The sequence below is a fragment of the Mirounga angustirostris genome, unplaced genomic scaffold (assembly GCF_029215605.1).
Source record: "Mirounga angustirostris isolate CCGP_5_RB_7025 unplaced genomic scaffold, mMirAng1.0.hap1 SCAF_7, whole genome shotgun sequence".
Classification (NCBI taxonomy): Eukaryota; Metazoa; Chordata; class Mammalia; order Carnivora; family Phocidae; genus Mirounga; species Mirounga angustirostris.
The window spans coordinates 94,601,153-94,619,820 of record NW_026991715.1 but is presented as its reverse complement, the minus strand read 5'-3'; the positions used below and the strand labels follow the sequence as shown (position 1 = coordinate 94,619,820).

The 18,668-nt window shown below is 37.4% G+C and overlaps 1 protein-coding gene across 8 annotated transcripts in view; it reads left to right on the top strand.

Moving 5' to 3' along the window:
- The first annotated feature begins 646 nt into the window (after positions 1-646).
- RANBP17 (RAN binding protein 17) overlaps positions 647-18,668 on the top strand; it is a 323,809-nt gene continuing 305,787 nt past the window's right edge. For 4 of the 8 annotated variants that reach the window (XR_010413224.1, XM_064596582.1, XM_064596579.1 and 1 more), the window contains exons 1-4: positions 647-806; positions 8,909-9,055; positions 12,574-12,664; positions 17,725-17,891. Coding sequence is in view for 7 of the 8 variants with exons in the window: in XM_064596582.1 (XP_064452652.1) it covers positions 789-806; positions 8,909-9,055; positions 12,574-12,664; positions 17,725-17,891 (423 nt within the window). In the remaining variant the exon portion in view is untranslated. The remainder of the gene's footprint in view (positions 807-8,908; positions 9,056-12,573; positions 12,665-17,724; positions 17,892-18,668) is intronic. The other 4 variants (XM_045901464.3, XM_064596581.1, XM_064596580.1 and 1 more) reach the window with 2 other exon arrangements.

Here is an 18,668-nt window from a genome sequence, read left to right as displayed (position 1 = left end):
TGAAAAGCACCAGAAAGGAGTGACTTTTGTTCAAATAAATTCTTTTGTTCAATACTACTTTTGTTCAAATAAATTCTCATTCCAATGGAATCATTTGGTGTAAAACACAAATTCATATTCAATGAAATATAGGCGAGAAGTAGTAAGAGGTGAGCTAGAATTTTACAAAACACCATGTAGACACTGTCATTTTAATTTTAACCCAAATAAAGTTAAAAAGAAAATGGAAGTTGGACTCTGGGAGTCAGGGGTCAAGGACAGCAGTTGGCATGAAGGAGTCCAAGGTTATGGCTGATTGTGCACAGCAAGTGGGTGTTCAGGGGACAAGAACAATTGTGGAGATGGGGGCATCAGAAGCCATGGGCAATAGTTGTGCTGTAAGGCTTCAGGATCAACAGAGTTTGTGGGAGATGTAAGAGCCAGGGGTCATGGCTGACAGTTGCGTTGTGGTGGTTGTGTCAAAGGAAAGATGTCAGAGGTTATGACCCACCTGAGGTAGCATCAGCGGTTCAAACCTCCGTGCTGGGGGCGGTTGAGATTCCTGGCTCCCTAGGCCCCGCCCCCTCAGGCCCTCCCCCCGCGCGCCGTCTCCGTCGCCCCGCCCCATCCCGTCAGGCCCCGCCCCGTCCAGCGCTTCAAACGCAGAGGCCGGGCGGCGGAGGCGACGAACGTGCGGAGCGAGCCAGCGGCGCAGGGACCCCGCGGGCGTCTGGGGCTTCAGCGGTGCCCGCCTCCGCTCCCTCCCCTCCGGCGCTCGGGGCGGCCGGCCGGCGCCGCCTCCCGGGAAGATGGCGCTGCACTTCCAGGTCAGTGCGCTGTGCACCGCGGGTCCCCGCTCCGCCGCCCCTGGAACCCGGCGGGACGCTGAGGTCTGGAGACTGAGGGCTGAGGACGGCGGCGGAGGCCGCCGGGCCTCGGACCGGCGCCTCGGAGCCCCGGCCCCCGCCCCGGCCGGAGACTCGGGCACTGGCCTGGGCTGCCCACCCCGGGCCCGGGCCCAAGGAGGGGATGGCCCGTGCCTGGGGGTGATGGGTGGAGGGGCAGGGGCCAGGTTCGGAGCTCGCTCCTCCGGGGAGGTGCGGATGCTGAGGATCCGCTGCGCGGTAGCCCGCACTTCTTGCGCGGGGCACGGCGCGAAGGGCTGCTTTGGCGGCGCCCGGGCAGGTGGGAGCCTGGCCGGGCCGGACCAGCCTTCCCGCCGCGTCGCTGGCCGCAGCTCCATCACCAGCCTCCACACGGTTGGGATGCAGTTCGAGAGGGGGCCAGGGCCCCCGGAAGGAACGGCGCCAGCGGTTGGATTTTTAATTGGCTACACCGGGCGGGGGCTGTATCTGTAGGGAGTTGCGGAGTGCTTAGCAGCAACCTTATTGGAGGAGGAAACCGGGGCAGCGTGCCCGAGGAACGCGGAGATAAGGATGGGACCCGTGCTTGAGGAGGAAGGTTCACGTATTCTCGGGCTGCACTGGCATGTGCATCCAGTTATTCATTCAACAAACATTTATAGAGCTCCCACTGTGTCTCAAGCACTGTGCACAGTTCTGGGTTAAAGGATTACATCATCTTACCATCCCTGCCTTCACAGAATTCACAGATAATTACAGTACATGTAAAAATGATATGGTAGAATTAAACACAGGATATCATGGGAACACTGAAGACGGGCAGTCAGCCGTGTGTGTGTGTCTTGAGAAGGAATGAGGCAGAGCTTTTCTGCTTCTCAGAGGAGATGTTTTGAGTTTCTTTGAGCTTCCGTTCGTCCAGTTATGAATTGAGTTCCTACTTTGCTAGGCACGGAAGACAGCTTTAGCAAAACTATGATTTCTACTCTCATGGAACTTGCAGTCTAGTGGGTCTTGAAAGAATTGTAAGAGCCAGCCAGGTGAAGAGGAGGGGAAGAGTATAGAGGCAAAAGGACCATGTGAATGATGGCGAAGAATTGTGGAAGAACATGGCACACTGCAGGAAGTTTGGTCTGGCTGGAGCATAAGGTTCATATAAAATAGAATAAAGAGGGGGAGGCTGTGGATAGCAGGAATGACCTTGGAGGGTAGTCAATTTCATAATGTGGTGACTGTGTCTATGTGTCAAGTTCTTCTTGTAGTCTTCGGACTGCCTGTGGTCATACTGACTCATTTCTTATTTATTGATTCTTCCAAAGGATCTTTTCTTTCCAACCATCCACTCTTCTGTCAGGTGATTGACAGCTCCATGATTTATAGACCAGGAAGTAGTGAGCCTCACACATTACCTTTTGACTCCTTGCCATTTCTGAGGGTGTCCAGGTCAAAATAATGTTATTTATTTCCACTGTGGTAAACATGCCCCCTGGGAAATTTTCACAGGAAGAAACCTACAGGGAGGACTTTGGGGTTGTAAATAGGTAATCAAGTGTTCATAGTTCAGGTATAAATCTTGAGAGTAAAGACTGTAGTAGAAGTTTGGAAGTTTTCAGCCTTAGAAAGATGATGCATAATAGTAAAGTCCTCAGTCCTGGAAGACTTCTTCATACTTAGGTTGGAAAAATTAGCTGCTAATGCCAAAACTACCTGTATTGGTTCATAGCAGCTCAAAAGTGTAGTTGGACAAATAAAATATCAAACAGTTTTGAGAGCCAGAGAAAAAGCTCTGAAACTTTTCAGTTTGACGTATTTCTAGCATATGAGACCATATTCTCCAGTTAACTCAAGGAACATTTATTAATAATGATGACCGGTACCTAGCATTTTGAATTTTCACAGGCTTATTGTAGATTTTGAGCCCCACAACTAATTTGAGAGGTGTGCATATATGTATATACATACATTTTATTCTTGAAGACACTGAATCTTAGAACAGTTGTGACTTGCCGAAGGCTGTAGAGTTAGAATAGGCCTAATAATTCATAATTCCATATTCTTTCATATCAATATCTTACTGTCCCCCTACTTACCAGGGTAGCTCATCAAAAATTATGCCATTAGGGTGATGAGTAAAGATGTGGACTTGTGTAAGGTGGGTTAGAGCACTTCTCCACAATCTTTTTCACATTATGGCGTACATAAAAAATGGTGATTGTCTTGTTCATTGACATAAACTGCTCACAGCCAAAAGCCTGGCTTCCTGGAGGGCTGGAGGATCAATATGCCAGGCATACCATCAAGGTACATGCTGTGAATGAGTTAGAATACTTTGTCCCAAAGGAAGCAATGGATCTGGATTATCATTTGAGAGGAGACAGTCCAGAATGGGGGGAGGAAGGCAGAGTGAGGAAAGATAGAGTTGGGAATAGGTAAGATAAAAGAATTTTAGATAGACCAGGGGAATTGAGATGAGAATCAAGAGATAATGCCAGGAAAAATTTGGAGTACTCATTTGGTTCATCTTTTTGCTCTCAGAATTGTTCCAGAACCAGGGACTATGGCTATGTTTCTTCATACCCAGCCAGGCTACCCGATTCATCTAGATGTGATTGTGCACTGTTATATTTGAACATGATGGTAACATAATGGGAAAGAGGTTTGGGAAAGATCATGGCAGTATGGACTTGATTGGGAGAAACTATAGATAGAAGACCAATGTAGTGTTTTATAATTTATCGCGAACTGAAGGGATTACTTACAATTTATTGTGGATCTGCTGTGTGCCAGGCACTGGGTTAAGCTTTCTGTTTTCTATCTTACTCTTCATGGTTATTGTGTAAGGTGGATATTACTACCTGCAGTTTCAAAAGTGAAGTTTAGAAAGGTTAAATAATTTGCTTGGGGTCAATAAGTGGTAGATTCTAGAGCATTTACTCATTCCCAAAGAAGCTGCTGAAGAAATCCTGGCACTGGAGGCCACAGTTAGAAAATACTGTTCTATTGCTCTGTTGTCTATGACTATCATGTAGAGGTGTAGAGTCTGAGTCTCGAGTTAAAAAGAATTGTTAGGATTTTATGACAAATTAGGTATATACCAGGAATTAGCTAAACTGTGAGGTTTAAGGCATAGTTCACAAGACTGCCCTCACTTCTGACACCAACTGCATATTTGGGGGTTTCCTAGAACCATGCTCAGATTTGATAGCTTATCAAAAGGACTCAGTGAATTCACTGAAAGCTGTCATATACATGCAGTTATTCCTGGGAAAGTACACAGATTAAAATTGATTAAAAGAAGAGATGCAAAGGGCAGAGTCTGGGAGAGTTCCAAAACAAAGCTTTTGCTCTCCTTAGGACATGTTACTCTCCCAGCCTATATGCATGACCGAAGGCATTGAGTATTGAAAACTAGGGAACTTTTTACTGGGGCTTCATTACATAGTCATGATTGACTATTGATTGCCCTCATGATTGATCTCCGTCTTTAGGCTGGCTAATACTAATGTGATCCAAAGCCCCTACCCTAAAACACACAGTTGGTCTTTCTGGTGTGGCCAGCCCCCAACTTAAGACTACCGAGTGTATATCCCTCAACTCCCAGCCCCTAAACAAAAACAGGCCAGTCAGGTATGATATAGGTTAACCTTCCAGAATCTGAGGGTAAAGGCCAGACTTTTCTTTGGGCAAAGCCAAACTCTTTAACTATGTAGGAGGGGCTAAGGAGAAGGAAGAGACAAAGCTGACATCAAAATTATAAATCTAGATCCTGGTCTAGACCTTTGAAACCACTGAAAACAAAGAGCCACTTGAAGTGGAAATCTGTTCAGTTCAGTTTCTGACATTTTTGGCTTGTTTTTAGCATCTTTCTGTATTTCCAAGAGGAAGAAATTGGTAGGTATAAAGATGGTGAGCAGACAGGGTTGAAAGTATGGAGTAGGACATCATCTGCTTATCTCCCTGCAGATTGAAGTAAAAACATCAGGGTGGTAAGGAGACAACATGTTCTTGAGGTCTGTAGACTTGTATTTATTTGGCTCAAAATTGACCATTTATTCCACACTTGATCTTAAGCAACTTATATATATATATATCAAATATATATATATATATATATTTGATCTCTCAGCCTCAGTGTTTGTTTTGTTTTGTTTTTTGTCTTAAGATGGGTGTACTACAAATATGTAGTTTGCAGGAGTCTACTTTTCAGGATTGGTTGAAAAATAAAAGATGGAAATACTTTTGTAAACTATAAAGCTCTAAAAACAAATACTATTTTAATTCAATGTAGAAGGAGGAGTTTCAAGAGACCCAGGAATAAGCCTTCAGGTATGCTCAGGAAAAGGTAGTAAAGGGAAGAAGAAACAAAGATTTGTGGGGAAATTAGTAACTTCAAGATGAAAGTGTTTTCTATTAATGATAATCAAGAATCTTAATTCCAGATGGCAGGAAAGATATAGAGAAGTAATTGAAAAGAGTTTTAAATTCAATTGGGGTGGGATTTTTGTGGCTCATTGATTTATTTTTTTATTATTAGGGGCCATTTTTTCCCCTAGAACAAAAGCCATCATTCTTTTTTTTTTTTTTAGCTTAATATTGAGGTATAACTGACAATAAACTGCACATATTTAAATTGTGCTGTTTTGACATATGTTTACACCTGTGAAACCATCACTAAAATCAAGATAATGAGCATATCCATCACCCCCCCGAAGTTTCCTTTTGTTCCTTTGTAAACCCCCATTGCCATTCCCCCATCCTGTTCTGCTCTCCTTCCTCCCTGGCCAAAACCTGTGATCTGCTTTCTTTTCCTTTAATACCTTCCAATATATACGCTTTTTGTCTGTTTTTTGTTGTTGTTGTTGTTTTGTTTTACTTAGCATCTACCCATTGATGGATACATGTGTGAGAATCACTGTACAGAAAGAAGTCACATCACTTAGGGGTTAATTGTATGTCACGTGCGAAGACTAGAAATGAGTTCAGAATAACTTGGAAGATCTTTAAGGCAGAATATGTCATTGTCTCATGCTGTGGAAGTTGGATGCTGTCTGTTTATATTTAATAGTTATTCTTTGGGAGTTAGGTGATGTCCAATTCTACTTGTTTTACCTATTAGTTATTTTTATGGGCTTCTAATATTGATATTAAGCCTTGCAGGAGCTTTAATAACTCAAACCTGATTTGTCAGCAAATAGAGAAGGGATCCATTTCTCTAAGGCATTTAATGTTAACCATATGCGTAGACATCAGTGTGTAAAACTAAGATGCAAATTTATCAATTCATTGTGAAAAATAAAGTCTTTCTTTATAGATTCTCTGGAGAGTCCAGTGCTAATCAGAAGATTGCTTGGTCAGTCAGCATTCACCACATTGTGAATTTAAGTGTTTTAAATGTTTAGGTAATGACTTTCCACCAGAGTAAGGATCTTTGTGGGTGTATCCTTTTCTCTAAAAAGATTTGATATGCCTGGCATGTGTTTCATTATTATCATCACAGTGAAAGAATGACTTGATTCCCCCCGCCCTTTTTTCAGTCTTTCTTAAGAAAAAGTTCAAATCCTTCCCTTTTTGTCTTGTACTGCCTTTCAGTTAATACTTTGAAATACCTTTGGAAAGAAAAAGGTAATTTGTAATATTGTTGACTTAAACCAATACTATTTGAATTCACTCCAGATTTGTTCTTTGTTGAGGTTCTTTAAATCAGTATAGCAAAACACAAAATAATCTCCAGAACTTTTCTGGAATCTTTCCAAATAGGTTTACTTAAGTACCACTGAATTGATTAATATTTGTATTAGTTTCCTAGTACTATTGTAACAAATTACCACAAACTGGGTGGGTTAAAGCAACAGAAAATTATTGTCTTACAGTTATGAAGGCCAGAAGTCTGAAACTATTATGTCAGTAGTATTGGTTCCTTCTGGACTCCTTGAGGGAGAAACTGCCCCATGCCTTTCTCCTACTTTCTGATGGCTGCTGGTAAATCTTTGGTGTACTTTGGCATGTGGATTCATCATTGTAGTCTTTGCCTCCTTCATATGACCTTCTCCTTTGTGTATCTCTGTGTCTCTGCATCTCACATGTACTTCTCCTTTCTTTTATGAGTCATTAGACTTAGGGCCCACCCTAAATCCAGGATGGTGTCATTAAGATCCTTAATTTAAGGATTTGCAATTACCTTTATTTCCAAATAAGGACACATTCGAAGGTACCAGGGTTAGGAATTGGGCATATATTTTAGGGGGATACAGTTCCACCCATTACAATCTTACTAAGTCATAATAGTAATAAACAACTAGCCTTCATAGGGTATACTCTGTGCCAGAAGTTACGTGACCCTTACTCATTTAATTCTCCAAACAAACCAAAAGATAGGTTTGAGTCTTACTTTTTTGCTGCCTTTTGCTTTTAAACAGTTAGGTCTTGTCACTCTTTCTGGCCCAATTCTTTTTGAATTCAAAATCTACTTCTTCAGAGACTCTTAGGCCTCCATGAATGCTTGACAGCAGGATCAGTTTATCATTAAATCATTCTGGGTCTTACCAGTTCTAAAATTCAGCGCTTCAAGTTTATTAGATGAAGGAAAAGACTTCTAAGGTTGATCATGAGTCAGGAGAGGGGAAAAAGGTAGCTCTTTCTATTTTTGTATTTCTTACCCTTGGAGAAAATATGGAAATTCATATGTATTCATGAATCATAAATTTTCTATGCATTTTAATATTATGAGCATTATGGAGCAGTACTCTGAGGGCTTGTTGGGCCAGTCTAGGTGGGGGAAATGTTTAAAAGGTGGCGCACTTGAGGTCCTTTATCTTAATTTATTCATTTGAAACCTTTCTCTTTATCTTTCATTCTAGCAGAAATTTCCCAAGTCTGGGATTTTGGGCTCTGACCCGGTTAGAAAATGGAAAATGCCATAAAGGAGCTAAGAAGGAGAGAGAAGTGAGAAGAGTAAAGGAGCTAGAGGAGGTCTCATTTCAGTGTTTTGTGTGCATTCATGTTAGGCAAGGATATATGTTTTTGAGAGAATGTTTGGGCTAGTGTAGCTCTAAGGCTGCCACATAAAAATTCAGGCCAGAAAGGATAAAAAATGGCATTTCTTTAGGAATATCCCATTACCTCCATATGACTACCTGATATTGAAATCTGTGCCTTTTTTTTTTTTTTTGTCCTCCAAAGAATTCTCTGTAATTCAAGTTCAAAGTGAAGTAGTTTGTTTTAGTCAGGGGCCTTTAACAAAACTGTGTTAAGCTAACAAGAATGCTGATCTCATTTTTTTTTCCAGATCTTATCCATGTTTTATATCTTCAGATGAAATTATATTTATAAACAGAATAAATTATTCTTTGTGCTTATAAAATAGGAGCCTGCAACATGATAACCAGTTATTACACTGCTAGAAATAACATGGGGTTAGGTCATAGTTCCTGAAAATCATGACAGAGTTTGCCTGCAGCACTATGAGTCATTAGTTCAGAAACCCCAAATCAGTGTATATTTATAATCTTTGCTTTTTTATGGATGGAACCATTGAAATTCTAATAATTTGAGAAATAATGTAATTGACATAGTGTCTGCATCTTGCTCATGATAATTCCCCCCACCTATCTCTTCAGCTTCGTTTGGCATCTCCTCCTTGCTGTCTACCGGGGACATTGACCTTTTAATACCTCAAAATGATTACACTCTGTTCTGGGCCCTGGTAAACACTACTTCTCTCCCTGGACTCCTGTCTAGTCTTTTTTCATCTGGCTCACCCTTTTAGGATAAATGTTACTACTTCAGGCAAGCCTTTTAAACTCCTTGGATTAAGCAAGTCCTTCTCTTTCTATACTCTTACTTTTCCACTACAGTACTGTCAATTTATAAATAAATAACTTGGCGATAGGAGATAGGCCTTTTTTGTTCACCACTGTGACCCCTAGTAAGTAGTGGTAGCTCAGTAAGTATTTATTGAATTGATGAATTCAGGCATGATATTTGCATCCCTCGATTCCCATATTATTATGTATACCTTATTTTTGTCTTTCACTCAAGTAAAATGTTAATTTTTTTTTTTTCTTCCCAAGAGCTTGGCTGAATTGGAAGTGTTATGTACTCATCTCTACATAGGGACTGATCTTACACAAAGAATAGAGGCTGAGAAAGCACTCCTGGAACTTATTGACAGCCCAGAATGTCTCAGCAAGTGTCAACTTTTATTAGAACAAGGAACAGTAAGTATTTGATAACAGTGATTAACCATGAAAGATCAGTAGATACATGTCAGTGTTAATGAACTTGTGTAGGTTAGCAATGATAATTGATATTATGCATGTCTTTTTGTTATAGTTTACTTCACTGTCAAAGAGATTAATCATAGAAAGAATTGGAAAATCTGGAGAGCAAACTTTAGAAGAGAGCCCAAGAGGTAGAAATAGGCGTGAACTGAAATAGTTTCTTCATTCGTCTTGACCCCTTTTGATGTCTCATATCAGTGGTGGGCAAAGTTGTATTTTTAGAAAGTTGACTAAGAGCTTTTTTTTAAAAAAAAAAATTCAGGTAAGAGAGGCAGGTTGTAATTAACTCTAAAACATGAAGGAATGGTTCACAGGAATGCTGATTACCTCTTGCCTGCCTCCCTTCTAGAGATACTTAGCCATTCACTCAGTAGTCATGTAGCAAATACTTAAATGTAAAACCAGGTATAGTACTACCTACCTGCTTTATGTACATGCATTAAAATAACTCATAGTTTAGTTGAAGAGGCATAAACGTGTAAAAAATAGCTGTAAAATGATAGGGTATTGCTACAGTAGGAGACTGTAGGGGCTAGAGCAGAGGTCAACAAACTTTTTTTGTAAAGGGCCAGATTGTAAAGATTTCAGACTTTGCAGGCCAAGAGGCTAAATCAAGGATATTTTGTAAGTACATCTCTAAGAAGAGAGAAAACAAATTTCCATAAAGTTTTGTTGATGAAACTTAAAAGTATAATAATTGAGTACAGTTTTTTTGAAATACAGATCTAATAGTCAAAAGAATGAAACTGTTCTTTTGGAGATAACATTTGACTTAATCGGGGTTCAAAGTTAATATTTCTGTCATCCATGTTGATTGTAAATGTTCATGTGTTAATACTCATCTGTAATGAGATTTTTTTACATTTTATCTTTGAAAATGTCTTTTCACATAGATAGATATTGCCAAATATTGATATCAATCCATAAGATATGATTTTAATTAAGCATATTCATCACTTAGAAGGCATTTATAGAATTCTGTTGAAACTTCTCTTGATGTTTGCCTTTCAGAATGTCATTACATTGCAGATTAATCACATCCATTGAAGGTTAGGTGGAAGCTCCTTAGCTACTCAGTTAAATGGATTTTAAAATACGGAAATTTCCTTTGCACTTGTATCAGGGTCTGAAAAATGCTGCTGGAAGTGTAGTTTGAGCTCAGAAAATATACTCAGGGATAGAGATCTTACTATTTGTTTTAACTTTTGATAGTGTGGAAAGTGTATAAAGCAGCTGACTACTAGTTGTGATCGAAAAAGTGTTAGTTATTACTGAAATGACTTTACTGAATTATAAGTTTTGTAATGTAAGTACTAAGCACTCGTTTGCCTTTTAGGCAATTTTGTAACTTCAGGTTGAATTCATTAAATTACATTATCAAGTCTGCAGCAAAAGCTAATTTTAAAAGCCTTTTAGCATGCAACAATAGTGGTTCTTCTCAGAAAAATTTCAGTCTCAGCCCTGAGCTAAAAAAAAATTGCGATAAAACTTTACTACTGCTAAGCTTTGAACTACAGTGTGGTGGGGCAAGTCAGGACTTTCAGCTTATATTTCTGACAGAAATTCACAGAACTGAAGATAAGTTCACAAAAGTGAATTGAAGTCTACTATTAACACCACTGATTCCTTAACACACAGTAGACTCAAATAATTTACTACAGAGTATCTACTGATGAAGAACAGAATGAATAACCATAGGTGTGAGACTCTTACATTTTTATAAGCTTTGTAAATTTGTACAACTAAGCCCTTTTCTGTTCCATATATTTTTACCACCACTTGTGACACATCTTAGCAGATACTGCTTCAGGTTGTACACAATTAGTGTTTTCTCAACTTCTTTGAAAATATTTCTGGGCTGAAGTTCCACATAGACTCTTCATAGAGGTCTTTAGTCACTTCAGACTTAGCATTGACTTCTGGAATAAATGGATAATATTGGTAACAGAATAGGCAGAATTAGCACATCTGTCAGCTCGTTAGGAACTAAAGAGAACCTCCGAATCATTTGCCTTGTTTGAAATTGACTTTTGATGTTGCTCCCATGTCTTCAGCTGTTTGAGCATTGTTCTCATTGAAAGGCGAGTAGTTTGAGGTTTATCTTCTCTGCATATATAATTTCGCTACTACAATAAAGTAATGGTGATTTTAGTTAATTCTCCATTGGTAAATGACTTTCCTTGCTTGGCTAACAAACAAGTCTCTTCAGAACTTTGGTCTCAGTTCCATTTTATTTTTGTGAGGAAATTCCACTGAGATGAGATACTCTTCTAATTTTCTACTTTTTCTGACTGTTGATTTCCTGTGAGTTAGTAACATTGTCATGAATACTTAGTCTGATATTGTCAACATATATTATAGTCTTTTAGGACAGCTGTAGGGCCATTGCATAAAGAGCACATTGCTCTGCTATCTAATTCAATAACAACAATTCAAACTCAGCTGTGCCTTAAAAGTTAGATACTTGAAATCTGCTTTTATCTTGTTTTGACATGATGGTTATGCACTGGTAATAATCAAAGGTACATGTCATGGCAATACCCATGGCACTCTAGGTGCTGTGGAATTATAACTATATTATTGCAATATGTAATGCATTCAGCAGCAGGAGGCAATGAGTGCCACATACAGTCTGTCTCAACTATTCAACTCTGCTGTCATAGCACGAAAGCAGCCATCAACAATATATAAATGAATGATCATGGCTATGTTTTGTGTTTATTTATGGACACTGAAATTTGGATTTCATATTTTTCACATATCACAAAATATTATTTTTATTTTTCCCCCGACTGTTTAAAATAGTAAAAACCATTCATACCCCACGGACCTTGCAAAAACAGATAGGATTTGATCCACGGGCCTTAGTTTGCTGACATCTAGTCAAGAGAAAAAAAAGAAAGAAGGACTATTTTACAAGAAATTACTGGAGGTATAGTGGATAACTGGACCAAATTTTGATGAATTGAGTATACTATTAAGTTAAGACAATTTGTGGCCAAAGAGGATACAATACAGTAAGACATGGATCTGAAGGAGTGGGGAGGTCAAGGTGGGAAAGGCATTCAGAGGGGCTAAAAGACAAGCTATTGTGATCAGACGATAGTGAAGAGTGGAACCAGGTGAATTGGAAGAGATAATCAGAGGCCAGAACATACAGGACTGTGTAGACATGATAAGAGTATTTTATTTGAACTTGCTCAAAATAATTTTTTTCTCTCGATTATTTGCTGCTGTGTGAAAAAGTGACCTATACCTTCCTCAATGACTGAACCCTTATGAGAGATTGTATACATATATGTGTATATTTGTATATATACTTTATTCATTGTAAATCTACCAGCTTGGAAAACCAGGAAAATTTCCATTATTGCTTAGGAAAAGTTCCTGTCAGTGTTTTGATGATTCTAATTTCATTTGTGATAATAATAAATAAAATGTATTATTCTTTACAGACATCCTATGCTCAGCTCCTTGCAGCAACATGTCTTTCAAAACTTGTTAGCCGAATCAGTCCTTTGCCAGTTGAACAGAGGGTAGATATCAGTAAGTGGTTTATTATGCTTTTTTATAAAATTGCACTTTATTTTTTATTGAAGTATAGTTGACACACAATGTTACATTATTTAACATTGTACTTCAAAGTAATTTTTTCCTTTTAAATATGTTAAACTGTTAACAGGGATACAAGTTATTTAAAATTCTGTTATTTTTTGAAGATGAGTTGTCAGGTCTCCTTTACCCATCTAGTGATGAACAGTGATGTGTTATACAACAATGTATAATCAAAAAAAGCATTTGTTTAGTTTAATAATAAATAATAACTAGCATTTTATTGTGTGTACTGTTGGTAAGATTTGTACTATCTCATTTTATCCACCACATTTATGAAGTGGGTGCTCTTATTATCCTCATTTTATAAATGAGGAAATTAGATTTGATAGGCTCTGTAGTGTGCCCAAGATCACACAGCACAGAAGTAGAGCTGTGATTCAAATCCAAACAATCTGTGTGGATTTTATGCTCTTAGCCATTGTCTTAACTTCATTTGCAACTGAATGATAGGAAAGAAGTCAACTCTCCCATTTATTTCTCAGGATGCTATACAAAATCATTTGGGATGCATGTCAAATCAGAAGCAGGTTCCTACTTATTAGGAAGATAATGTGTATATGGAAGAATAATATTTGGAACTTAGTGTAGTTGGAAAACTGATTCTATGAAGTAGCAGTATATTTTTCAGAAATAATGTATTTTAAGATTTGTGTGTGTGTGTGTATCTGTGTATGTATGTGTTTGCTTTTCATATGGACAGAAGTCTAATAATTGAGCTATGGGATTTTTTTTTCAGTTATTTTTGTTCATAGTAGAAATGAACTGTTGGTTCATATATGCTCTCCAGCCTCAAGGTTCACATTATTTGTATTTGTGTATCAGAAGAGTTAAAATGTGTATGTATGATGGATTTTAAGCCTGATTTTTGAACGATCAAATCACACAATGACATGTCATTTGCCTCATATATTTGACTAATACTTTTCTTTAAGGACCCAGAATCATAGACTGCAGAAAGCCTAGAGGAGGATTTATCCATGTGTTCATGGACTTGTGTGCTTAAGGAAGCAAAACAAATTTACAGTTTTAAAAATTAGAGTCCAAACATTATAAAACTAACACATAAAACGTCGTGATTTTATTTGACTTAGGTATACACACACACACACACACACTTTAAATAGATTTTATTTTTTTAGAGCAGTTTTAAAATTGAGCAGAAAGAGTTTTCATACCCTCTGTCCCCCACACATGTATAGCCTCCTCCATTATTAGTGTCCTGCACCAGAGGTACATTAGATATAATTGATTAACCTACATTGACACATGATAATTACCCAAAGCCCATAGTTTATATTAGGGTTCGCTCTTGGTATTATGCATTCTGTGGGTTGCATAAATGTATAAGGACATATATCCCCCATTATTATAGTCTACAGAATAGTTTCACTACCCCCAAAAAATCCTCTGTGTGCCACCTATTCATCCCTCCCTCCCTTCTAACCTCTTGACAACCATTGATCTTTTTACTGCTTGCATAGTTTTGCCTTTTCCAGAATGTCATGTGGTTGGACTCATACAATGTGTAGCCTTTTCAGATTGGCTTCTTTTACTTAGTAATATGCATTTAACCTTCTCCCATGTCTTTTCATGGCTTGGTAGCTCGTTTCTTTTTAGCACTAAATGATATGCTATTGTCTGGATGTACTGCAATTTATTCGTTCACCTACTTGATTTCTTCCACGTTTTGGCAATTATGAATAAAGTTTAAAGCAGATTTTTGTGTGGACATAAGTTCAGCTCGTTTGGGTAAATACTAAGGAGAGTGATTGCTAGATTGTATGGTAAGAGTGTGTTTAATTCTGTAAAGAATCATCATGCTGTCTTCCAGAGTGGCTGTACCATTTTGCATTCCCATCTGCAATGAATGAGAGTTCCTGTTGCTCCACGTTCTTGCTAACATTTGGTATTTTCAATGTTTTGAATTTGGGCTGTTCTAGTAGGTGTGTAGTAGTATCTTACTGTTTTAATTTGCAGTTCCCTGATGACATATGATTGAACATCTTTTCATTCGTTTATTTACCATCTGTATATTTTCTTTGATGATGTGTCTAAGTCTTTTGCCCATTTTTAAATCAGGTTGTTTTCTTATTGTTGAGTTTTAAGTTTTTGTATATTTTAGATAGCAGTCCTTTATCAGATTAGTCTTTTGCAAAGATTTTTCTTCCAGTCTGTGGCTTGTCTTCTCATTCTCTTGATGTTTCTCCCAGAGCAAAAGTTTTACATTTTAACTGAGTCCAAATTATCACTGTTTTTTTCATGGAGTGTGCCTTTGTTGTTGTGTGCAAAAAGTCATTGCAAACCCAAGATGATCTAGGTTTTTTTCCTGTGTTGTCTTCTAGGAGTTTTTGTAGTTTTGTGCTTTACATTTAGGATTGTGATCCATTTCGAGTTGATTTTTGTGAAGAGTGTAAGGTCTGTGTCTAGATTCGTTTATTTGCATGTGGGTGTCCAGTTGTTCTGGCACCATTTGTTGAAAAGACTGTCTTCATTCTTTTTTGCCTTTGTCCCTTTGTCAAAGATTAGTTGACTGTATTCATGTGTGTCTTTTTCTGGGCTCTCCACTCTGTTCCATTGAGCTATTTGTTCTTTCACCAGTACCGCACTGTCTTGAGTGCTGTAGCTTTATAATAAATCTTGAAGCTGGGTAGTATCAGACCTCCAGCTTTGTTCTTCTCCTTCAGTATTGTGGTGGGTATTCTAGGTCATTTGCCTCTCTGTGTAAACTTTAGAATCAGCTTGTAAATGTTTACAAAATAACTTACTGGGATTTTGATTTGGATTGTGTTGAATCTACAAATCAGGTTGGGAAGAACCGACAGCTTGACAATGTTGAGCCGTCTTACCCATGAACATGGAATCTCTCTCCATTTATTTAGTTCTTCTTTGGTTTAATCCCATCAGCTTTAGGTTTTTTGTAACATTCTTTTTCAAGTTGAGAAATTCCCCTCGGTTCCTAGTCTGTTGAGAGTTTTTATTATAAATGGCCATTGGATTTTGTTAAATGCTTTTTCTGCATCTAATAATATGATCATGTGATTTTTCTTCTTTCCTCTCTTGATAACATTAATGGATTTTCAAATGTTGAACTAGACTTGCATAACCTGGGAGAAATCCCACTTGGTTGGGGTATATAATTCTTTTTATGCATTGTTGGATTCAATGTGCTAATAATTTGTTGAGGATTTTTCTTTATGTTGATGAGAGATATTGGTCTGTAGTTTCTTATCTTGATAACATCTTTGTCTGGTTTTGTTATTAGGATAGTGCTGGCCTCATAGAGTTGGTTAGAAGGAATTCTCTTGCTTCTGTCTTCTGGAAGAGATTGAAGATAATTGATATAATTTCTTCCTTAAATGTTGGTAGGACCCACCAGTGAACCCATCAGGGCCTGGTGCAGAATAATTACTGATTCAGTTTATTTAAAAGATATAGGCCTATTGTCAGATGGTCTATTTGACTTATTTTTTTAAATAAATACTTAAATAAAACACTAAATAAATATTATTAAATAAAATACTAAATAAAAACATGCTTTAAAGGAAATTTGGAAAAAAGAAACGTAGAAACTTAGAAAACAATTCCAAGCAACAAATGATGTGTTCCCTTTATGAGTTTCTTTGGTTTAACCTACTGCTCTTATTCCTGCAAGTAGATTAGAATGTTTGTCATGACATGTCTGACATGTCAGTAGAATAATTAGCATGTCAGTTAAAGTAATGATCCCAGGTCCCTGGTATGGAGCCTCTCCTTTCCTCTCTCTCTTCCTCTCAAATAAATAAAATCTTTTAAAAAAAGATTTAATTTTTTTATTTCCATAACTATATAATCTTGTTGTTAATAAAAATTAAGGTTGAGTTATGAGAATTTTTTTTTTAATGTCAAGAATCTCACTACAGCTATTTCTATTAAAGCTATTTTTAGTTAAATATTGAGGTATTTACCTTTTCTTTACTCTTTACCCTAATGGCATGTTGGCCTTTGGGGCCAAAGTAGAAATGGAATCTTTTCCTTTTTAAAAATTTGTTTCCTTTATTTTCCTGTTAGACTTCTGGCATATTTGTTACCAATTATTCAATCCACTAGGAAGCTCATAGCTGACTTTGCTACCCACTTTTAACGATCTTGGTGTATCTACTTTGTTCCAAGTTTTAATTTACTATTCTGTTCGTACTTTTCCTAACTTATATACTTATTTTATCATACTGTACTATATGTATCTTTTATGCCACTTAAACAGGATAGCGTACAGTCAGTTTTGCTATAGTAAGATATATGCATCTGTAGAAGTGACGGTGCTATGCATTGTTATGCAATAAAATCATAGGGTTCATGAGAGAAATGGGATATGGAAATAAAACTCAGACACTTCGTCAGTGACACATTAAAAAAAAAGAAATCTAATAAAAGGTTTAGTAGAGTTTTACACATTTTAAATGGTTAAGAAATACTTAAAAAGTAGAATAAATAAGCATTTAATCTTGAAGAAGACCTGAATTTTGTTTTTGGGTGTAGACTTCAGAAGGGTTGCAGTTTGTGAGTTATAATGAAGTGATGGAAGGAAGGTGATCTGAAATAGTTTGGAAAAGTATAAAACCAGATAAGGATGCATGAGGCTGATAACACATAGGGTGAACCTGAGATACTTACTAGATGTTTGAGGTCTATGCATCCTGTATATGGTTTGCTTCATTTGGCCTGGTTGCAGTTTTCTGTATTCACATGGCAGTTTTTTCTACATGAAATCATGCAAAAACAAAAGTGACATTCTCATTATACTCAAATTATCCCCTAATATATAAATTGAATCGGAGCAAATTTCCGTTTTCCCAATAAGGATTGTAGCAAAAATGACTATTTAAATAAGTATATATCTTAGAGAAAGGGATTAACTTTTTGTCAAAGAATGTGTAATTACCAGCTGTTTTTCTTCACATGATTCACATTATGTTACTGAAAAGTTCAAATGATCACAGAATATTTTCTTACAGGAAACTACATTCTTAATTATGTGGCATCACAACCCAAGCTGGTACCCTTTGTTATCCAAGCTCTAATTCAAGTCATTGCTAAAATCACTAAACTGGGATGGTTTGAGGTTCAGAAAGACCAGTTTGTCTTCAGAGAAATTATTGCTGATGTGAAGAAGTTCCTTCAGGTAAGAAGGCATTATTACATTATTAGAACATCACTAGTTGGTTTTTTTTGTTTGTTTGTTTAGAAAACTTTTCTTAAAGCTATATGGTTTGTTCTGTGACTACCAGTACCATATTAATTATGACTTATTGTTTATCCTCTGGGATAGAAGAATGAACATTAAAGAATGAACATTAAAATGTTAGAAAATACACAAAAGTTAGAAAATTTCAAAAATACATATTCTGTCCTTTCTAACATGCATGTCTATGTACTACATATATACAAAATGGATCTAATATTTTTCATGTATTACGTGATGTAATGCTCATTACATCTCTGTGAAATGAATCTCATTTGCAAATGAGAAAACTGAGGCCTAGGGGAAAATTAGGTGAATTGCATAAAGTTCCACAGTGACCTAGTAAAGCATAGAGCAAGCACTTCAGCAAGTTTTCTAACTTAAGAGATACATATATTTAACTGTTGCATTAAACCATGTTGACTATGCTAGTTTCTCAAGGATATTTTTAACTTAAATGATTCAAGTTATAGCATATGCACATTTAACCTACGCAAATTCAGGTATTTGAACTGCAAAAAATAAGAAAAATAAGCAAGAGAACAGTCATATACATTGAGCTGGTGATTCCACTTGCCATTCTACAGAATATTCTATGTCCTGAGGTATGATGTGGCAAACTTAAATCTGCTGTTTCCAGTCTCTGCATGCCTCTTAGGATGACCATCTTGCGCTCAGTGTGATTCAGATATTTAAAGATACATATTTTTTCATACA